Source organism: Salmo trutta, chromosome 40, assembly GCF_901001165.1.
Source record: "Salmo trutta chromosome 40, fSalTru1.1, whole genome shotgun sequence".
NCBI lineage: Eukaryota > Metazoa > Chordata > Actinopteri > Salmoniformes > Salmonidae > Salmo > Salmo trutta.
The window spans coordinates 11,956,524-11,980,091 of record NC_042996.1 but is presented as its reverse complement, the minus strand read 5'-3'; the positions used below and the strand labels follow the sequence as shown (position 1 = coordinate 11,980,091).

General features: G+C 41.3%; 2 protein-coding genes and 2 long non-coding RNA genes across 4 annotated transcripts; 2 read left to right on the top strand and 2 right to left on the bottom strand.

The window, feature by feature from the left end:
- Positions 1–1,496: 1,496 nt before the first annotated feature.
- Positions 1,497–16,010, bottom strand: LOC115180220 (uncharacterized). Its single transcript, XR_003873044.1, has 4 exons — positions 15,925–16,010; positions 15,704–15,785; positions 15,352–15,514; positions 1,497–1,683 (listed from the first exon to the last, which is right to left on the bottom strand). It is a non-coding gene; the product is annotated as an uncharacterized LOC115180220 (long non-coding RNA).
- On the top strand, positions 4,155–9,611 carry LOC115180217 (bcl-2-like protein 13). Its single transcript, XM_029742134.1, has 2 exons — positions 4,155–4,349; positions 8,386–9,611. Exons 1-2 carry the CDS (start codon positions 4,230–4,232, stop codon positions 9,346–9,348), a joined length of 1,083 nt encoding a protein of 360 aa, XP_029597994.1. The 5' UTR covers positions 4,155–4,229; the 3' UTR covers positions 9,349–9,611.
- On the top strand, positions 14,299–16,630 carry LOC115180218 (transcription factor Spi-C). Its single transcript, XM_029742135.1, has 5 exons — positions 14,299–14,670; positions 14,825–14,912; positions 15,119–15,222; positions 15,383–15,482; positions 15,675–16,630. The coding sequence occupies exons 1-5, from the start codon at positions 14,668–14,670 to the stop codon at positions 16,172–16,174; spliced, it is 795 nt and encodes a 264-aa protein (XP_029597995.1). The 5' UTR covers positions 14,299–14,667; the 3' UTR covers positions 16,175–16,630.
- Positions 16,099–22,804, bottom strand: LOC115180219 (uncharacterized). Its single transcript, XR_003873043.1, has 4 exons — positions 22,562–22,804; positions 18,465–18,590; positions 16,726–16,780; positions 16,099–16,189 (listed from the first exon to the last, which is right to left on the bottom strand). It is a non-coding gene; the product is annotated as an uncharacterized LOC115180219 (long non-coding RNA).
- Positions 22,805–23,568: the final 764 nt, after the last annotated feature.

Genomic DNA, 23,568 nt, shown 5'->3' with positions numbered 1-23,568 from the left:
CTGCTACGTTTGGTTAGGGGTATATATTAACAAAAACGAGTGAGTGCAGTGGATACATTTGTAAAATATCTAATAAACAGTGGTGGGAAAAGTATCCAATTGTCATACTTGAGTAAAAGTAAAGATACCTTAATAGTAAATGACTCAAGTAAAAGTGAGTCACCCAGTAAAATACTACCTGAGTAGTATTTGATTTTAAAGTATCAAAACTAAATGTAATTGCTAAAATGTACTAACTAATAACTAAGTATAACTAATTTCAAATTCCTTATATTAAGCAAACCAGACACCACCATTTTCTTTTATACTCCAACAATTTACAAATGAAGCATTTGTGTTTGTTTAGTGAGTCCACCAGATCAGAGGCAGTAGGGATGACCAGGGATGTTCTCTTGATAAGTGCCTGAATTGGACAATTTTCCTGTCCTGCTAAGCACTCAAAATGTAATGAGTACTTTTGGGTCTTAGGGAAAATGCATTGAGTAAAAAGTACATTATTTTCTTCAGGAATGTAGTGAAGTATAAGAAAAAGTAATCAAAAATATAAATAGTAAAGTAAAGTACAGATACCTCAAAAAACTACTTAAGTAGTACTTTAAAGTAAGTATTCAACCCCTTTGTTATGGTAAGCCTAAATAAGTTCAGGAGTAAACATTTGCTTAACAAGTCACATAATAAGTTGCATGGACAACTTATGTGTGCAATAATAGTGTTTAACATTGTTTTTTAATGACTACCTCATCTCTATATCCCACACATACAATTATATGTAAGGTCACTCAGTCGAGCAGTGCATTTCAAACACAGATTCCACAAAGACCAGGGAGGTTTTCCAATGCCTCGCACAAAAGGGCACCTATTGGTAGATGGGTAAATATTTTTAAAAAGCAGACGTTGATTATCTCTATGAGCAAGGTGAAGTTATTCATTAAACTTTGGATGGTGTATCATTACACCCAGTCACTTCAAAGATACAGGCATCCTTCCTAACTCAGTTGCCGGAGAGGAAGGGATTTCACCACGAGGCCAATGGTAACTTTAAAACTGTTACAGAGTTTACTGGCTGTGATAGGAGAAAACTGAGGATGGATACACATTGTAGTTACTCCACAATACTAATACAAATATTATAAAAACATGCATCCTGTTTGCAATAAGGCACTAAAGTAAAACTGCAAAGAATGTGGGAAAGAAATTAACATTATGTCCTGAATACAAAGTGTTATGTTTGGGGCAAATCCAACGCAACATATTTCTGAGTACTATACATATTTTCAAGCATGGTGGTGTCTGCATCATGTTGTGGTATGCCTGTCATTGGCAAGGGCTAGGGAGCTTTTTAGGATAAAAAACAAACAAAATAGAGTTAACCACAGGTTTAAAAAAAACACAAGGCCAGAAATACACTGGAGTTGCTTACCAAGATGACATGTAATGTTCCTGAGTGGCCTAGTTACAGTTTTGACTTAAATCAGCTTGAAAATCTATGGCAAGACTTGAAAATGGCTGTCTAGCAATGATCAACAACCAACTTGACAGAGCTTAAAGAATGTTAAAAAGAATATTTCGCAAATATTGACAATCCAGGTGTGCAAAGCTCTAAGAGACTTACCCAGAAAGACTCACAGCTGTAATCATTGCCAAAGACAGACACTTCCAGATGGCAGACAGTCATTCACTGTGCTGTAGAAGGAAAGAATCCAGACTGAGTCAGAACCAGAATGGAAACTCTGTGCTATTTTTAAAATGTATTGACTCAGGGGTATGAATACTTATGTAAATTATATATTTCTGTATTTCATTTTCAATACACTTGCAAACATTTCTAAAAACATGTTTTCACTTTGTCTTCATGGGGTATTGTGCGTAGACTCTCTTCTCTGTATATATCATTGATGTTGCTCTTGCTGCTGCTGAGTCTCTGATCCACCTCTACGCAGACGACACCATTCTGTATACTTCTGGCCCTTCTTTGGACACTATGTTAACAACCCTCCAGACGAGCTTCAATGCCATACAACTCTCCTTCCGTGGCCTACAACTGCTCTTAAATACAAGTGAAACTAAATGCATGCTCTTCAACCGATCGCTGCCTGCACCTGCCCGCCCGTCCAGCATCACTACTCTGGACGGTTCTGACTTGTGGACAACTACAAATACCTAGGTGTCTGGTTAGACTGTAAACTCTCCTTCCAGACTCACATAAAACATCTCCAATCCAAAGTTAAATCTAGAATTGGCTTCCTATTTCGCAACAAAGCATCCTTCACTCATGCTGCCAAACATACCCTCGTAAAACTGACCATCTTACCGATCCTCGACTTTGGCGATGTCATTTACAAAATAGCCTCCAACACCCTACTCAACAAATTGGATGCAGTCTATCACAGTGCCATCCGTTTTGTCATCAAAGCCCCATATACTACCCACCACTGTGACCTGTACGCTCTCGTTGGCTGGCCCTCGCTTCATACTCGTCGCCAAACCCACTGGCTCCAGGTCATCTACAAGACCCTGCTAGGTAAAGTCCAGCCTTATCTCTGCTCGCTGGTCACCATAGCTGCACCCACCCGTAGCACGCGTTCCAGCAGGTATATCTCACTTGTCACCCCCAACGCCAATTCCTCCTTTGGCCACCTCTCCTTCCAGTTCTCTGCTGCCAATGACTGGAATGAACTACAAAAATCTCTGAAACTGGAAACACTTATCTCCCTCACTAGCTTTAAGCACCAGCTGTCAGAGCAGCTCACAGATCACTGCACCTGTACATAGCCCATCTATAAATAGCCCAAACAACTACCTCTTCCCCTACTGTATTTATTTATTTTGCTCCTTTGCACCCCAGTATTTATACTTTGCACACTCATCTACTGTCAAATCTACCATTCCAGTGTTTTAATTGCTATATTGTATTTACTTCGCCACCATGGCCTATTTATTGCCTTTACCTCCCTTATCTCACCTCATTTGCTCACATTGTATATAGACTTATTTTTCTACTGTATTATTGACTGTATGTTTGTTTTACTCCACGTGTAACTCTGTGTTGTTATATGTGTCGAACTGCTTTGCTTTATCTTGGCTAGGTCGCAGTTGTAAATGAGAACTTGTTGTCAACTTGCCTACCTGGTTAAATAAAGGTGAAATAAATCAAATAAATAAAGATGAGAGAAAAAATATATTTAATCCATTTTGAATTCAGGCTGTAACACAACATAATGTGGAATGAGTCAAGGGGTATGAATACTTTCTGAATGCTTGTATTAAATTAAATAAAGCTATCAAGCATGGACTTCTCACTGAATATCTTATTTTCAACATCTTATTTTAAATGATTTGATACATAATTGTAGCTAATACCATCAAAATTAGAAGGAAATCAATTGTGGATAAAGTCAACATCAGTGGAGGCTGGTGAGAGGAGCTATAGGAGGATGGGCTAATTGTAATGGCTGGAATGGAATGAAAGGAACGGTATCAAACACATCAAACACATGGAAACCACATGTTTGACTCTGTCCCATTTATTCCATTCCATCCATTACAATGAACCCATCCTCCTGTAGCCCCTCCCACCAACATTTATTTAAAGTATTTTCGTAATAATCCTCAGGAATAAATTGTCTGTGCAGACTGACTATGTAGTCAATGGTGCAGACCATGGTGCTGCAGACCATGTATGGGCCTTGCCAGTAGATGATGCTAGAGGGTTAGAGGAATTCCATAAAAATAGCACAGAGTTTCCATTCTGGTTCTGACTCAGTCTGCATTCTTTCCTTCTACAGCACAGTGAATGACTGTCTGCCATCTGGAAGTGTGTCAGAAAACTTTGGCCAACTGCCTGTGACAGCACTAACCTCTCTGCCTCCTCTGTACTGTTAATTATTATGTCACTCAGAGGTTTTTCACTGACTTACAGCTAGTTAGGTCTACCCAGTGAAAGACAATAGGCATAATATTTTACCAAGCTGGCACAATGATGAAGTATTCAATCACTTTGCATGCTGCAATTCTATAGCAGCCTCTTACAAATGTAATATATTTATTTTTCCATCCACAAAGTCATGCATGGCCACATTGTAGCCAACTGTTACGTCATAGTCTGGGCACTGGACAGGGGATGAAGAAAGAGAGAGAGAGTGGAAGAGTGAGAGAGAGAGAGAGAGAGAGAGAGGGGGGCTGCTGTGTCCTGTGGAGCAGCTGGTAGTCCATTGCTAACTACAGCGTGTATGTCACCCTCTTGTCGCTGTGTCCTCAGCCCTGACTTTCTGTCCGAGTGCACGTCTCTCACTCTTTTTCAACATCTGTCTCTCGCCTACGACTTTCAACACTTTACAGAGAGGAGCCAGGTAAGACACTTATTTTATTCTGCTCTTAATTAATGGAATGCAAGGCCGCATCACAGGATATCTTGTTGTTGTTTTAGGGCAGGGCTCTCCTACCCTGTTCTTAGAAAGCTACCATCCTGTAGGTTTTTATTCCAACCCTAATCGAGCGCACCTGACTAATAATTAGCTGGTTGATACGATGAATCAAGTTAGTTACAACTTGGGTTGGAGCGAAAAATCTACAGGAGGGAACCTCTCTAGGAACAGGGTTGGAGAGCCCTGTTTTAGGGGAATTGTGGTGTGTGAGTGTATAGTACTGTAGTTGTATTAGTAGGACATAATAGTACACACAAGTAGTAGTAATATATGTAGTTGAGGGGAGAGGGCCTTGTAAAAGCTTGCTTTGTTAAACCAATATAGAAGGCATCTATATCAGCCATCATGGAGCTCTTTGATGTTATGAAGGGCACAACTCCAAGAGGTTTTAACCTTGTGTATCACCTGTCAACATAAACAGGTCTGTTTCTCTGGGTGTTGTTTGGTGGTTGTCATTAGTTACTAATTAAATCAACAGGGACAGGAATATGTCCGAAGTCTTGTGTCCAGCTAACTTGTCATTGACATCGGAAAATACTAGCTTATGTGCGGCCTTTCCTCGACTGTGTGTGTCTGTGTCCGTACGTCCCTGTGTATATGTTTGTGTGTGCACGTGCGTGTGTGTGTCTGTTGTCATGTGTCTGTTTCTAGAAATCCAATCGGATAAGATCATCAGATGGTTCAGGGGCTGAGAATGTGTCGTTTCCTCTGTCTGACATTCAGACTGACCTTTTATCTCTGGGGCTCTGATATCATGACCATGAGTCTCTGACATCACTACCATGGGTATCTGATACTATGGGGAAGAGAACAAACCTGGGTTCAAATACTATTTGAAATCATTGCAAATACTTTATCTGGGTTTGATTGAACTTTCCTGGTCACAATGGAACCAATAGAATAGTCGCAAACGTGCAAACCCCATCCATCTGGCACTCCAGACAGACTAGACCAAACACTAAATGTATCTGAAAGATTTCAAATAGTAATTGAACCCAGGTCTGGAAAGGAGTGGGACTCCACATTATTGGGATTCGTTTTAATTCAACTCTGTGGCGGTTAAAAGCGATTGTCAGAGGGTGGATCAGAGTGAATGAGTCTTATTGGACAGATTAAGCAATTAATATGCTTTAGAACAGGTACTGTACAGTAACTTTCCACATAAACACGTTTGTGGCCTATAAGCCTGCTCTGTGCCTTGCAGGGAGAGCGTGATCACCATGTCACTGGTTCCCCTTGTGCCAAAATGCCTAGTAACATACACCTGGCAGGCCTCGGTGTTAGAGAGGGCAGCTTTCTCGGCATGCTTACAGCTTACACTCAGCTTTAGCCAACAGATATTTAATCCACGGTCTCTGCTGATGTGCCTCTCAGAGACAGTCAATCTCAGGACAAACACACAATGCGTTCTATGACTGTGCAGAGGAACACAAGTAGTACGGCACAAGTGCATGAGCTGTTTGATCATTCATTGTTGATCAAATCAGGAAATATTTATCGTAAACATGGATAAAGGTGACCGATATAAATGTCCTCTGCCACTGTGGTTCTGTGCTTTTTCATTATGTAATAAACAGCTCTGACTTGATCTCAGTGTTTTGACTCTGTGCCTGGGATGAGATTACACGCATGCATAATGATTAATCAGGGTCACTCAATGATGGACAGATGTATTCCATCTCAATATACAAGGAATGAACAATTGCATACAGTGGCATTTGAATGGAAAGGATGGACTGAAAGACAAGGGGACAATGAGAGGGTGAAGAGTAGGTGTCTTCCACATTTTGTTACGTTACAGCCTTATTCTAAAATGGATTTAAAAACATTCTACACACAATACCCCATAATGACAAATACCTTATTTACATAAGTATTCAGACCCTTCGATATGAGACTTGAATTTTCAGTTTAGGTGCATCCTATTTCCATTGATCAACCTTGATATGTTTCTACAACTTGTTTGGAGTCCACCTGTGGTAAATTCAATTGATTGGACATGATTTGGAAATGCACACATCTGTCTATATAATGTCCCACAGTTGACAGTGCATGTCAGAGCAAAAACCTAGCCATGAGGTCGAAGGCATTGTCCGTAGAGCTCTGAGACAGAATTGTGTCGAGGCACAGATCTGGGGAAGAGTACCAAAAGGAATCTGCAGCATTGAAGGTCCCCAAGAACACAGTGGCCTCCATCATTCTTAAATTAAAGAAGTTTGGAATCCCCAAGACTCTTCCTAGAGCTGGCCGCCCGGCCAAACTGAGCAATCGGGGGAGAAGGGCCTTGGTCAGGAAGGTGACCAAGAACCCGATGATCACTCTGACAGAGCTCTAGAGTTCCTCTGTGGAGATGGGAGAATCTTCCAGAAGGATAACCATATCTGCAGCACTCCACCAATCAGGCCTTTATGGTAGAGTGGCCAGACAGAAGTCACTCCTCAGTAAAAGGCACATGACAGCCCACTCGGAGTTTGCCAAAAGGTATCTAAAGACTCTCAGACCACAAGAAACAAGATTCTCTGGTCTGATGAAACCAAGATTGAACTCTTTGGCCTGAATGCCAAGCGTCACGTCTGGAGGAAACCTGGTACCGTCCCTAGGGTGAAGCATGGTGGTGGCAGAATCATGCTGTGGGGATGTTTTTCAGCAGCAGGGACTGGGAGACTAGTCAGGATCGAGAAAAAGATGAATGGAGCAAAGTACCGCGAGATCCTTGATGAAAACCTGCTCCAGAGCGCTCAGGACCTCAGACTGGGGCAAAGGTTCACCTTCCAACAGGACAACGACCATAAGCACACAGCCAAGACAATGCAGGAGTGGCTTTGGGACAAGTCTCTGAATGTCCTTAAGTGGCCCAGCAAGAGCCTGGACTTGAGCCTGATCGAACATCTCTGGAGACCTGAAAATAGCTGTGCAGTGTCGCTCCCCATCCATCCTGACAGAGCTTGAGAGGATCTGCAGAGAAGAATGGGAGAAACTCCCCAAATACAGGTGTGCCAAGCTTGTAGCGTCATACCCAAGAAGACTTGAGGCTGTAATTGCTGCCAAAGGTGCTTCAACAAAGTACGGGTCTGAAAAAGGGTCTGAATACTTATGTAAATGTGATATTTCAGTTGTTTTTTTTTTATAAATAAGCAAACATTTCTAAAAATATGTTTTTGCTTATTATGGGGTATTGTGTGTAGATTGATGAGGGGAAAAAACAATGAAATCAATTTTAGAATAAGATTGTAACGTTACAAAATGTGGAAAAAGTCAAGGGGTCTGAAAACTTTCTGAATGCACTGTATTTTTCGACCTCTAACGTTTTGTGCAAGTGCAATGCGTTGTGTCCTCTGTTTTACTGTGTGTGCGACGTTTTCAACTACACAACTGCAGTATTCCATTCGTCCTGGGTTTGTAACATCCCTTCTCCTCTATATCCCCACTCTCGACTACACGTCACGTCATGTGAAATCTCTGGAATAGCTTCCGCTCCTGGCTGAAATGGAAATACATATATAGGGCCTATACATAGTCAGACATGTGAGGGCCAGGCTATACATAGAAAAGAATGCTGCAACACGGAGCAGAGGGTGCTACTTTTTCCACACAGAACTTGATCAGTCTACGTCACTGAAGGACATCTTGTAATATATTGGTTAACCTTTTCCAGGGACCACAGTTATGAGATAGCCTAGTCCCAGATCGGTTTGTGCTCTTGCCAACTCTATTGCTGCCATTTTCAAGCCAAACAATTCCATAAGTAGTTGGCAAGAGAGCAGAAACAGACCCTATGAGATTCTGTGTCATAAAAACACACAATCATTCTAGCAACTATTAATTAGTTATAAAGGTTTTATATTCAACTCACTAGAGTTGATGAATTTATTGTTGATTTTAGGAATTTACTTTATTTTTTGAACAATATTATCCAATATGTTTTCATGTTAATGGTTGGTTGTCTGTTGTGTCTCTCTAGTGGCCGGTTTTCAGTCTGGAGGGCAAGGTCCCAGCAGTGTCCAGAGGGGATGACAGTGGTGAGGTCAGTTCCCTGTCTGGAGAGCAGAAGCCTGATTGGCTGGGCCTTGCCACGCTGCAGCTGAGCCAGGGAGACAGTGGCAGGTCTGGCCCCTGGCAGACAGAGAGCAGCCTGGTAGAGTCCTGGTCCACCGTGGGAGACATGATGGACTCCGAGGACACCAAGAGCCTGGATAGCAGCAACGGAGTTGTCCACCTAGCTGAGGAGCGCAGCGAGAACCACTCCTCCATCTCCGACATGGTCCACCTAGAGCAGGAGGAGGAGATGCTGGCCGAGGAGGAGGACGGGAGCCTGGGGGAAGAGGAGGAGCTGCAGGCCAGTGTGATGAGTGTGCTGGGGGGAGAAGGAGAACTGGCTGAGCTCAGGGAAGAGGAGCTGGACACCCAGGAATTATTACCTTCATCTGAGGTGTCAGCTGACCACCAAGAGACTATGGATTTAATGATGTCTGTGGCTGAGGAGCTATTTGTCCAGGAGGAGCCTTCTGAAGTATCCCACGCCACCACCGTCTCTATGCCCATGCCAGTTTGGAAGTTAGAGCCCCCCTCTGCCTCCTCTACTCCTGTCCCCTCAATACCTACACTAGCTGAGTTACATTCAGAGCTCCAATACTCTATGCAGGAGCAGCTCCACCCTCCCCCGGTCCTAGGACCTGGAGCACCACAGCCACCAGATGAGAGCCAAACTAACAGCCAACCAGAGTCCTCGGTCTCGCTCCCCGCTGCCCAGGAGACACAGGAAATCCCACCAGTGACGCAGGAGGTTCTGCCAGAGAAGACAGAGGCTGAGCCTGCTACATCGCTCCCTGCCACTGAGCTACCTGTGCTGCTGTGTGGGGGCGCTGCAATGGTGGCTATTGTGGGAGTGTTAGCTTATGGGGCTGTGGCCTACTGCAGAAAGTAGCAAACCCCTAACCTGTGAGCCCCAGCAGCCATATAACCCAGGTCTTTTCAAATCTACTCTAAACTATTCCACCAAGTACATACTGGATTTTACACAATGCGTTTCTTTGCATCTATGTAGTATTATGAAGGTTGGTTGCATTTTTTATCTATTTCCTGTGCTAACTCAGTTCACGGAAGAGCTCAGGAGATTTGGAAGAGCAAGAATTTTTGTTTCTCTGTAAATTCACATGAAATTACACTTTTAAAATATCTTAAAAATCAGATCTTTGTTTGTTGTTTATTTGTTGTCCCTGTCAATGCACTTTAAAATAAAACGCACGCACACACCCGCACACACACACACTAATTATGACTATAGTTGAGCCACTTAAACGGGTATTGTATAATGGCTTGTTCTGTGTCACTGTGGGCAAACTCAGTGACTATGTTAGTTTTTGATCAAATGTATTAGTGGATATTAATCTGTATAGTGACTCAGCTGAAAATCAGCAAAGGGCCAAAGTTTATGTAGCAGGTGTGGATATCTGGGCTTACAGTAACGACTCTGCACTGCCCCCTGTTGCTCAGTTTGCTGTAATACAGAACAACAGCTGCCATTTGTCTACACACCCTAGAGATGGATTTCCTGTTCAACATGGCAAATCAATAAAGGTCTTCTGCAAGCCCTAGAGAATTGAATGCCCTCAGATTATGCTCTGTGCTCCAATATTTTCCTACATTGGCCGGTGTGGGGGAATTAGATTTGATAAGCAAATGTCCCTTTGCCATTTTTATTCCTTGTGAAACACACTATAGTTACTCAGCAAACATTCACAACCTTAATTATCGCTCTGTTATAAAAAAATTAAATGTTAAAACTTTCTATGAAGTACATACATATACCGTTTTTTCTTTGAACTGAAGGATTGACTAAATTAGATGTATTATTATAATTTTCTGACATGGTGTGATGTGTCTTTACTACTTCCTAGTGGCCATGTGTGGAACAGTTTTTCCTGTTGTGGATATAATTATACGTGACTCATATTCACATTTCCATGTCCATGGATTCACTGGCTAAAACTTGGAAATGGAAAGAGTATAAATTAAGTTATTCATTCTGTATTATTTCATTTGAAATTATATATATAAAACAATCTCAGAGATATACATCATATTCTTTTCTATATAGTACATGTGGTTACATTTTCTCTATGCATATTGAACCACAAGCCAAAGGTTATCTACACTGTTAACATTGACTGTCTCAAATTCATTCATTCTCCGTTAATAGGAACCAGTGGCATCTACAGTCACTTTGATATAGTGAGAAAAAAATACATTCTTGCAGAACAAAATTATACAAAATAACAAAAGAAACTCAACGTCCATAATCTAAATATATGCCCTGACCATAACATGATCTCAATGACATAGTATTACAACCCTGTTGCCTCACAAACTTTATTCCACTGATCTAATCTGTGTCCGTGGCTTTGGTACTTCTTGATTTTCATTGAGTGCCAGTAAATAAAGAAGTTGAATAGGTGTCGACCGTGTTGCGGTTGCACTGCCCTTCCCTCGTTGGTGTTGATATAAATAGACCTTTTCAATAGAGCCTGCAGAGAAGGGGAAGAAAAATGCTTCTTTGTTTGAAGAGATAAAGCGCCCTCATGGCTGCTTTATGATTAAATGTAAACACCATGGCACTGACACCCACTCATACACACGCACGCACACACACACCGCTCTCAGGTAAATAGTTCAACCTCATTCTTCCTGCTATGGGTTAATTGTTAGAACTCTAGCTGTGATGTTGTAATCAAAACATGTACTTGATCAAAATCTATACAAATACATTTAGTAAATAGAGGGAGTCAAGAGAGCCTGCATTATTGGTTGCATGGTTGTTGTTTTTGATTTATAGTTTACTTTTGACAGAGGTTTGACCATGTTAATGTGTACAATGGAAAGAAAACTAGAGGGGGAGAACGTTTAGGTACTGTGGTTTCTAGCGTTCGAGCAATGCTAGTCACCGAGAGGAAACCCCACACAAGCACACACACATCTATACACACGCACACACATGCACCCACTACACACACAGTATGCAGTAAGTTAAAATGTATTTTCAATACAAAAACTGGCTAGTTATATAAATGTATGGACTAATTCAGTGAGTGTAGACAGCGGTTTTACAGTATATGCCACTGTGTAGGCTAGGGTTACGGATAGATATAATCTGTGCATCTTTATTTCATTGTGTCCATAATCTTTTAATCTACCCATCCAGGCAAGATCACCGCTGTATCCACACTCAGCGAACCTGAAAGGGGAACTTCAGGAGTCAGTCCGTTGATATTTAAAACGCATGTTGGCAGCATCTAAAGAAATGAACTTCTCAAAAATCCCTTGTTTATTTGGAGAGGGAGGAGTTGGGATTTGCGGACAAGACAAATACTTATACTTGAACTATTCATCATTAACGATAGCTTTCATGACTCAGGTCAGAAGTCTGACCCATAATGCATAGATCAGTTCCACAGTTCCAGTCAAGCAACACATATCTATTTATAAAAATGTGTGATAGCTGTACAACATATGGTTGCAACAGTGACCATATGGTGTGGCCCACATTGATTTACTGAAATATTTAATAATTACGTTAATCGTCTCAAAAAGGTTCAATCTATGTAATCGACTCACAGCAAGTTATAGTTACAGTACTTATGTATTGTATTTTTATTATTTTTAGCATCACCTAGTTTGTTTAATGCTTTGAAGTATCGAGGGTGAAAATTAAATCAACAAATGCTGTTAAAAATATAGAACTGTGGTGAGTACATTAGCAATCCCTAGTGGTTCTGAGGGTGCAATCACGTTACACAATGTTTTAACAGGTGCAGATGATTCCATCATTAGAATTAGGGAAGTATGGTTTTTAATCATATACTTTTCAGTCTTCTGCTGAAATCAACACATCATGCACACCTTATTGTGTTTGTCTTAGGCATACAGTAACATCCATTACAAGTCAGGATAAATCAGCAACATTGTATCAATTCTAAGACCAACAGATTGCTAATCTACTGAAATTCAGATCAACTATTTACCAGACATGATGCAACACTTTTCACAAATTTTGATAGATCAGGAGGCATCTCCAGTGTGTCCATAATAACTTACTATGAAAAAAGGCTAAATGGGCTAAAGGCTAGATGGAGCTTATACTCAGGCTTTAGAATGGAAAACTAATAGGGTTTTTATCACTTGATGTCAATGACTGCAGTTTGGTTACGGATACAGTGCCTATAGAAAATCTACACCCCTTTGGATTTTCTTCACATTTTATTATGTTACAAAGTGGGATAAAAATATTATTTTTTTTGTCAACAATCTACACATACTCTGTAATGTCAAAGTGGAAGAAAAATGTAATAAAAAAAAAGATGAATGAAAAATAAAACACTAATATACCTTGATTAGATAAGTGTTCACCCCCCTAAGTCAAAGCATGTTAGAAACACCTCTGGCAGAGATTACAGCTGTGACTCTTTCTGGGTAAGTCCCATAAAAGCTTTGCACACCTGGATTGTGCAATATGCCCACCATTGTTCTTTTCAAAATTCTTCAAGCTCTGTCAAGGTATTGGGGATCATGGCTAGACAGCAATTCTAAAGTCTTGCCATATGTTTTCAAGCAGATTTAAGTCAAAACATTCACTGTATTCTTGGTAAGCAACTCCAGTGTAGATTTGGTTATTGTCCTGCTGAAAGGTGAATTCCTCTCCCAGTGTCTGGTGGAAAGCAGATGAAGCAGGTTTTCCTTTAGGATTTTGCCTGTGCTTAGCTCCATGCTGTTTATTTTCATCCTGAAAAACATCCCAGTCTTTGCCAATGTCAAGCATGCTTGAAAATAAGGAGTCAGTTACTCAGTGATGTGTTGTGTTGGATTTTCTACAAACATAAGGTTTTGCATTTAGGCCAAAAGTGTATTCCTTTGCTGTGTTTTTTTTCAGTATTACTTTAGTGCCTTGTTGAATACAGGATGCATATTCTGTATATTTTCTTCTTCTTTTCGCTCTGTCATTTAGGTAATTATTGTGGAGTCACTACAACGTCGATCCATCCTGTTTTCTCCCATCACAGCCATTGAACTCTGTAGCTGTTTTAAAAATCATCAATGGCCTCGTGGTGACATCCCTGAGCAGTTTCCTTCCTGTCCTGCAGCTCAGTTCAGAAGGACGACTGCATCTTTGATGTGTCTGGGTGGTTTAATACATCATCCACAGCATTATTATTAACTTGACCATGCTTAAAGATATATTCAATGTCTGATTTGTTATTGTTGCCCATCTACCAAGCACTGACCTTCTTTATTAGGCTTTCGAAAATCTCCCTGGTCTTTGTAATTGAATATGTGCTTGAAATTCAATAATTGACTAAGGGACCTTACAGATGTTGTATGTATGGGGGACAGAGGAAGGGGTAGTCATTAAAAAAAGCAACCCCTATTATTTCACATAGAGTGAGCCCATGTAACTTATTATGTGATTTGTTTAGCCAAATTTGACATCTGAATTAATTTAGGCTTGCTTAAACAATTGAGTTGAAAACTTATGCAACGACTATATTTTAGTTATTCAATTTTATTAATTTGTAAAAATGTGTAGAATTTTCTTTTCACTTGGACATTATGGAGTATTTTGCATAGATCAATGACAAAAAAATGACAATTAAATCTATTTCAACCCCACTTTGTAACGCATCAAATTGTGAAAAAAAAGTGAAAGGGAGCTTAGACTTTCTATAGGCTCTGTACGTGTTAGCCATGTCATACAATACACTTAAAACTGAAGATATAATGGAAATTATATAGACATTTCCCCCAGCAGTTCAAGGGTCTCAGATTTCAATTTACAGTAAAGTCTATATTTACTGAAGAGCATTTATGATAAGATAATATGTATGTTAATAAATATCTACCCAGAAATGCTAATTAGAATGCTACTGAAAGATATCCCTGGATAAATTAAGTCATAAGAGAGGTTATTGTTGTTCATGTGATCTTCATGTGATCTGATCTAGTCACAGTGTGAAAGAGTGATTGTGGGAGGTGTATCTGATCTGCTCTTCCAAAAAGAGAAGTGTTGCCAACCACGAATTGACGTTGACACATTTAAATCGACCAATCTCTTTATCTGACACCTCGTTTTAGCCGAAAGGTGAATATTGGGGCTTACACCACTATATATACACTTGCACAAGTACATCCATCTCACACAGACACTGGTCAGACACTGCTTGCCTTGTCTGAAGTTTACGCTCAAATATACAAAATGGTGAGTCATGACGGATTGAAGATCAATTTTATTTTATTTTAAATACATTTCATGTTGTTTTAGAATAAGGCATTTATTCCTATTCATTCTGTAGCTTAACTTTTCTCCTAATTACGACATTGTAGTTGATTGCACGTTATTGATGTTTTCCTAGATCTCCCTGGATAATGACATCAACCAGCACTTCCAGGATGCAATTGATGTGATTCAACGGCACTCTGACGATACGTATTGTGATACAGGTAAACTTACACTTCAACACTCATGCCAGAAAACCAGATTTAAATCTGAACGCTAACAATCACCATCATTATATTAGGCACGGACATTATTGTTCATATTTTCTTTGTATTGAGCATGTCAGAAAAATGATTCAATACATTTTAGTCTCATTGGTTCTGGCAGTGAAGACTCTATTCAATGACTATATTTTTCTCCCTCTACTTAGACTATAAGTACTTTGAGCCTCCAACGCGATCGAGCATAATGTGCTGCTACCCCATTACCCACCCTTTTGATGTGCCAGGTCCATATGACTGGAATGAGCAAACGGTGAGTGTACAGAACAAGTGATTGTATTTTACCAGTATAGTACTATTGACTGACTTCTCCAAGTTTGCACAACTGTGATGTATGGTTACAGTACATGTATGTGGCATGTCCCATGTGGATGTGACTCACCTGACCAGTTTCTCTCTCCTCGTCCTGCCAGTCATGGCCTCATGTTGTTCCTTACGACTCACTGGGTCCATCTGTAACCATGGACTACCCCCAGTTCTACTCCATCGCACCGCCACCGAGGAACGGCAAAGGTGAGCAGTGTTTGGCCATCAGCGATGAGAGTCTGTAAGAGATATCAGAGTACAACTACACATACTAGAATTGAACATGTTTCTACTACCTCAGATTTTTGATTGCCAAGTATCAAATTGACATCGTTACAACGGAATCTCTGCCCGTTTATAATTTTATTATAACTGAAGTCAACCTTTTCATCTCATCAGGTCGCAAGAAGCTGCGTCTTTATGAGTACCTGCATGAGGCTCTGGGCGATCCCAACATGGCCGACTCCATCCAGTGGACGGACCGTGGCAGCGGCACCTTCCACTTCCTCTCTAAGAACAAAGAGAAGTTGGCCGAGTGCTGGGGCAAGCGCAAGGGCAACCGCAAGACCATGACCTATCAGAAGATGGCACGGGCGCTGCGCAACTACAGCCGAACGGGCGAGATCGTAAAGGTGCGCCGCAAACTCACCTACCAGTTCAACCCGTCGATCATCCAGAGGCTTGGGGGCATCAGTCACGTCATTCCCCCCGCCGGGCACCCCGGGGCTGGCCACCCTGGGCGGGAGGTGCTCCTCCACCAGCAGCATGCCACAGCTGAACAGGCTTACTATAGCTCTGCTGCTGCACCTGACTGGCACAGCTGGTATGAAAATTACTCCCTCCAGGGAGACTGTGATCTTGCCACAAGCTTCACTTCATCCACAGTCACCAAGGTGTGAACTCAGGTAATGTCACTGTGGAAAATAACAGAGGTTAAAAGCTGCTTTAGCTAGCTGTCAATTCATACTGCTACTCCTGCATACTTTTGCGGGGGCCAACAACTGCAGCCATTGTGTTATGGGTGTCAGGAAACGTAACAGTCACGGTAAAGAAAATGTAAAAATGTTTACTCTCCGTTAGTTATGCCGTTTAAAAGAAAATGTAATGACCATTGATCAGATATTGTGGATCATTGAATATGTAAATAATGAAAATATGTAAACTTTTTTTACCTATGAGAACTGTGAACCAGTTATAAGCATTCGGTGTGGGTACTGTACGTGTAAAGGGAAATAACTACAATGTTGGTTTCAAATACGAACATGTATTACTGCATGTCATTTTGTAAATAATGAATTGAAATCCTTTTTATCTCACACACATTGATGTATTTTAATAAATCATTTTTGTATAATTTGTGTTTGTACTGTGCATACGCTTTTATTTTTAGGCAATGAATTATTCATCACTGCATCAACACTGACCTCCTAACTGTGCTAGTCTTGCTTACCTAACAATGGTGAAAATGTCATGAGTTCCAACAAGTGTCCCATCCTTGTTGTGTCCTAGGAAAAAAAGAGGCAAAAACAAGAGAAAACCATGAACTTTGTTGAATGAGCCAAAAATGGCTGCTTGTGCAACAGCAATAACAACACTGTCTACCCCTCACTCACAATTCCCCATCAATCCATACTCTGTAAGACATGAACACAAGGTGTATCTCGATCCCAAAAGGCAAACCATTGTGATAAGTGCTGTTTTCCTGTCAAGAGAGCCCATGGCTGCTCTTATCTTGCCCAGCGGTGAGGATGTGGTCAGTCCTGGGAGACAGTGCTTCTCTGGTGGTGGGCTTTGTGGGGTGGTGGTCATTGTTCCTGTGGTGAAGGTTTATTTACGGTAGCCTAGTTGTGGTGAGTAGTGCAGGCCAGGCGATAAGCAAGGCAGCCCCAACTGGCTGTCATGTTGAGGAGGCATAATAAAAGCATGGGTGTCACACAGTTCCTTCATGCATTTCATCTAACACACAACTCTGTGAAAAACCTGGGATCAGGACCTGTGACTGCAGCAATCGATGTGCATCCGACAACGATGGTAAATATGAGACCGTTATAAGCTTAAGGAGAACTGCACAGTGATGTATTTTGACGTCACACTTTCAAACTGAACTGTATGTGTGAGTGTGCTGTGCAATTTGAATCGGTTATCTTTGTCAGAATACTTCCGAAGACAACCAGACAGATCTGGAGGTGATTTTGGACTTTCTGGAGGAACACTACAGACAGGGCACTAGAGATGGCGGAGAAAAAGGTTATTCTCTATTAGTGTTATGAATCATAGAAATAAATGGATTATTGTATATTTTTAATGCCACCTCTTTTTCTACACTATTGCAGTGGGAGGTGTCTGTGCTTTGCCTACACCAGTGACAATGGAAGGAAACTTTGGTGAGACTTGTTGTGATCACTGGTGCCATGAGGAAAAGGTACGCATATAAGCCTTCCCATGATGCTTAGGTCAGCCTGTCATAGACAGCACTTTGATCTGTGAAAGATACACAGTATATGGCTATAGTTTATTGGGTGATGTTCTGCTTGTCTCAGTCATACAACTCAGTTGGTTAAAAAAAACGTGTTTTTCAGGCTATGCAATCACATGGTGGCTACCCAACAACACTACTGGACCAAAACACCACTACACTGCCTGAGAAAGGGACAGACCACACATTGCCACATACTATGCCAGCAAGACCAGCACCCACACACCACACTGGACCTGATGAGAGAGGCAACTTCCCTTTTTGTGGTTAGTAGATACTGCCACTGGAGCTCATGCTGCCCTGGGGGACCAATCCCTAAAGAGACCTGCCTTTAACTGTAAAGGACAATGGTCCCATACAGCGCTTATCTCTGTACGTTTTACATACATATCAAATGAGCTAAATGTTTACAACTTTACCACTGAACACCATCACAGCTGGTCATCTCACAAAGGGATTTTTATTATCAATTATGACGGGATATTGTTAACCGCTCCACTCTACTCTATCTTATCATTGTTTCTGTGGTTACAGGTAGAAAGGTGCGTCTGTTTCACTTCTTATTTGAGATGCTGGAGAACCTTGGCATGGCCCACTGCATTTCCTGGGTGCCAGCGGCAGCAGACGGAGTGTTCCGCTTCTCTTCCCGGAACAAGGAACAGGTAGCAGCACTCTGGGGGCAGAGGAAAGGCAACAGGAGGCCCATGACCTACCAGAAGATGTCCAGGGCGCTGAGGAACTACGCCCGGTCTGGAGAGATCTTCAAGGTGAAGAAGAAACTGACCTATCAGTTCAGCAGAGCGACCTTGAGTGCCTTGAGGAAGTGCCATCAGGGAAAACTGTAAAGGACACATTTTCACATGAAAAACTGGAATCTATTGTAAATATCAATCATCAATTCGATCATCATCAATTCAATCATCAATCATTTGAAGACTGACTTGATTTAGTCTATAGATTTTTATCAGTAGCTAGGCCTGCTGTGTGAGATTTTACACAAGACGTATGTGACTGGAATGTAGTGTAGGCTTTTGCTATAGGATACTACTCTGAGTGTACAAAGCATTAAGGAGACCTGCTCTATCCATGACAGACTGACCAGCTGAATCCAGGTGAAAGCTATGATCCCTTGTTGATGTCACTTGTTAAATCCACTTAAATCCGTGTAGATGAAGTGGAGGAGACAGGTTAAAGAAGGATTTTTAAGCCTTGAGACAATTGAGACATGGATTGTGTATGTGTGCCATTCAAGGGGTGAATGGGCAAGACAAAAGAAGTGCTTTTGAACAGGGTATGCAACTCAATATTAGGAAGGTGTTCCTAATGTTTGGTATACTCAGTGTATATGTAATAAACATTTTAATACCACATGTGTCACACATATATGAGCATATAAGTATTATACATACTTATACATATATTATGCACATATACACTGACTATACAGGTACACCTTCCTCCTAATATTGAGTTGCAGCCTACAAGGTGTCGAAAGCGTTCCACAGGGATGTTGGCCCATGTTGACTCCAATGCTTCCCACGGTTGTGTCAAGTTGGCTGGATGTCCTTTGGGTGGTGGGAAACTGTTGAGCATGAAACACCCAGCAGTGTAGAAGTTGGCTGGATGTCAAGCATGAAACACCCAGCAGTGTAGAAGTTCTTAACACAAACCGGTACGCCTGGCAACTACTACCATACCCTGTTCAAAGTCACTTCAATATTTTGTCTTGCTCATCCACCCTCTGAACGGCACACATACACAATTCATGTCTCAATTGTCTCAAGGCTTAAAAAGTATTATTTAACCTGTCTCCTCCCCTTCATCTACACTGATTGAAGTGGGTCACATCTTTCACCTGAATTCAAGTGGTCAGTCTGTCATGGATAGAGCAGGTGTCCTTAATGTTTTGTACACACAGTGTAGTATCCTATAGCAAAAGCCTACACTACATGCCAGTCATATACAGTTGAAGTGGGAAGTTTACATACACCTGTAACGCCCTGCCCATAGAGAGGGGTTTTTGTTCTTTATTTTGGTTAAGCCAGGGTGTTACATTGGGTGGGCGTTCTATGTTTTTGTATTTCTTTGTTTTGGGCCGTGTGTGGCTCCCAATCAGGCACAGCTGTAGTTTGTTGTTGCTGATTGGGAGTCACACATAAGGAGCCTGTTTTTCCTTTGGGTTTTGTGGGGGATTGTTTCTGTTTAGTGTCTTGCACCTGACAGTACTGTTTGGCTGTTGGTTTTGTTGTATCGTGTTCGTTCTTAAATTAAAACTCAAGATGAACACTAACTCCGGCTGCACCTTGGTCTACTTCCACAGACAGCCGTTACAACACCTTGGCCAAATACATTTAAACTCAGTTTTTCATAATTCCTGACATTTAATCCTAGTAAAAAGTCCCTGTCTTAGGTCAGTTAGGATCACCACTTTATTTTAAGAATGTGAAATGTCAGAATAATAGTAGAGAGAATTATTTATTTCAGCTTTTATTTCTTTCATCACATTCCCAGTTGGTCAGACGTTTACATACACTCAGTTAGTATTTGGTAGCATTGCCTTTAAATTGTTTAACTTGGGTCAAACATTTCGGGTAGCCTTCCACAAGCTTCCCACAATAAGTTGGGTGAATTTTGGCCCATTCCTCCTGACAGAGCTGATGTAACCGAGTCAAGTTAGTAGCCTCCTTGCTCGCACACGCTTTTTCAGTTCTGCCCACAAATGTTCTATAGAATTGAGGTCAGGGCTTTGTGATGGCCACTCCAATACCTTGACTTTGTTGTCCTTAAGCTATTTTGACACAACTTTGGAAGTATGCTTGGGATCATTGTCCTTTTGGAAGACCCATTTGTGACCAAGCTTTAACTTCCTGACTGATGTCTTGAGATGTTGCTTCAACATATCCACATAATGTTCCTTCCTCATGATGCCATCTATTTTGTGAAGTGCACCAGCCACTGCTGCAGCAAAGCACCCCCACAACATGATGCTGCCACCCCCGTGCATCACGGTTGGGATGGTGTTCTTCGGTTTGCAAGCGTCCCCCTTTTTCCTCCAAACATAACGATGGTCATTATGGCCACACAGTTCTATTTTTGTTTCATCAGACCAGAGGACATTTCTCAAAAAAGTATGCTCTTTGTCCCAATGTGCAGTTGCAAACCGTAGTCTGGCTTTTTTATGGCGGTTTTGGAGCAGTGGCTTCTTCCTTGCAGAGCGGCCTTTGAGGTTATGTCGATATAGGACTCGTTTTACTGTGGATATGGATACTTTGTACCTGTTTCCTCCAGCATCTTCACAAGGTCCTTTGCTGTTGTTCTGGGATTGATTTGCACTTTTCGCACCAAAGTATGTTCATCTCTAGGAGACAGAACTCGTCTCCTTCCTGAGCGGTATGCCGGCTGCGTGGTCCCATGGTGTTTATACTTGCGTACTATTGTTTGTACAGATGAACGTGGTACCTTCAGGCGTTTGGAAATTGCTCCCAAGGATGAACCAGAATTTCTGAGGTATTGGCTGATTTCTTTTGATTTTCCCATGATGTCAAGCAAAGAGGCACTGAGTTTCAAGGTAGGCCTTGAAATACATCCACAGGTACACCTCCAATTGACTCAAATTATGTGAATTAGCCGATCAGAAGCTTCTAAAGCCATAACATAATTTTCTGGAATTTTCCAAGCTGTTTAAAGGCACATTCAACTTAGTGTATGTAAACTTCTGACACACTGGAGTTGTGATACAGTGAGTTATAAGTGAAATAATCTGTCTAAACAATTGTTGGAAAAATTACTTATCTCATGCACTAAGTAGATGTCCAAACAGACTTACAAAACTATAGTTTGTTAACAACAAATTTGTGGAGTGGTTGAAAAACGACCTAAGTGTATGTAATCTTCCGACTTCAACTGTACCTGTAAAATCTCACACAGCAGGCCTAGCTACTGATACAAATCTATAGCCTAAATCAATTAATGCTTTATATACTCAGTGTATATTTAGGTAATAAGACTGGAGGGGGTGTGGTATATGGCTAATATACCACGGCTAAGGGCTGTTCTTAGGCAAGACGCAACCCTGGATACAGCCCTAAGCCATGGTATATTGGCCATAAACCAACGTAATTAGAAGAGTAAAAATAAATGTTTTGTCATACCCTTGGTATAAGGTCTGTTATAAACTGGGTGGTTCGAGCCCTGAATGCTGATTGGCTGACAGCCGTGGTATATCAGACCGTATACCACGGGTATGACAAAACAAATATTTTAACTACTCTAATTACGTTGGTAACCAGTTTATAATTGCAATAAGGCACCTCTGGGGTTTGTAGTATATGGCCAATATACCACGGCTAAGGGCTGTATCCAGGCACTCTGTGTTGGTTGTGCAAAAGAACATGTCTTAGCCGTGATATATTGGCCATATACCACACCTCCTCGTGCCTTATTTCTAAAATATATCACGGCTTTCAGCCAATCAGCATTCAGGGCTCGAACCACCCCAGTTTATATATATATTATAATATTTATGTTTCATAATGTTTACTTATGTTTCTTTCTTGTTAAATGTTAATAAAGTCTAATAAATCTCATGAAAAATTATGTCATTGAAACACATACCCAGACCACATGAGTCGTGACCATGTCGGTGGACTAGTTTGGTATTGATGCATTTTCAATTAATGAAATGACATAATCCATTCCGTTTTCAACTAAATGTAATTATGTTTCTCTTGTCAAGTCTTGACATTTGCATGATTGGAACTAAATTCACGCGGTGGCCGCTGTGGAGCGCGTGCATAATGATTAATCTCACCTGCCCAGCTGTTGACACCACTGAGGTATAATAACTGTTGACACGATGGAGAGATGCCATGTTTTCACCTGATAAACGCCATGTAAACGCTTTTTTGAAAAAGTATGTAGGCCTATTGCTTATACGTAAAAAAACAGTTAAGACAACGTTGCAGAGTGCCGAGGTGAGTTCGGGCTACGGCATTTTCTTTCATAGGCCTATATTTTCTTCATGGGCATTTTCCGTCTGAAGTTGTTCATGACGAGTATGCCATGGGTCAGTGATTTCATTCCGCCGGTTGCTAAACGAAACTGGTTTCTATTGGACAAATGCAGTTATGTCCCTCCCCGTTTCGTTTCGTTTGCTTCCGTTCAAGAACGTTTTGAAACAGAATCGGCGGAATTAATACGCCCCTACAGGAAGGGTTTAAAAATATAGAGCCGACTGACTGAATAAACATTGTTAGGTTGGCTGTTAGCCTAATTGCTACAGATATGAGTGATTTAAATTGGATTAGGCCTACACGGGTGGCTGTTCCTAGGTGTCATTAAAAAAATGTTTTTACCTTTATCTAACTAGATCAGCTAAGAACAAATACTTATTTCCATGACGGCCTACCCCGGCCAAACCCGGACGACGCTGGGCCAATTGTGCGCTGCCCTATGGGACTCCCAACCACAGCTGGATGTTATACAGCCTGGATTTGAGCCAGGGACTGTAGTGACACCTCTTGTACTGAGATGCAGTTTTTTAGACTCCTGCGCCACTCGTACAATAGCCCTGAACAGTGCCAAATACTGTTGGTTAGAGGGGCCCATATTGAAGTATTATGTTACTACAGTAGGCCTAAAAAAAAGCATTTTTCTTTGTCATTCAAGCTCCATATATCTTGGCAGATGGACTGGAGAGCTGGAGGGTTTGGAAAATGTTCAGCAACCAGTCCAAAGAGGGTCATATGCCTCTGCTCTCAGGAATGCCTCCTGGGCCCAGTTTTTCAAAAGTGTTTTTGTATTTCGCCTATCGGATAG

Bases quoted from the DNA above. Each gene is read 5' to 3' on its own strand.
- LOC115180217 (XM_029742134.1), top strand. From the start codon at position 4,230: ATGTCACCCTCTTGTCGCTGTGTCCTCAGCCCTGACTTTCTGTCCGAG. The intron at 4,350-8,385 runs GTAAGACACTTA...GTGTCTCTCTAG, and splicing joins ACTTTACAGAGAGGAGCCAG to TGGCCGGTTTTCAGTCTGGA.
- LOC115180218 (XM_029742135.1), top strand. The intron at 14,913-15,118 runs GTAAACTTACAC...CCCTCTACTTAG, and splicing joins CGATACGTATTGTGATACAG to ACTATAAGTACTTTGAGCCT. The intron at 15,483-15,674 runs GTGAGCAGTGTT...TCATCTCATCAG, and splicing joins GCCACCGAGGAACGGCAAAG to GTCGCAAGAAGCTGCGTCTT.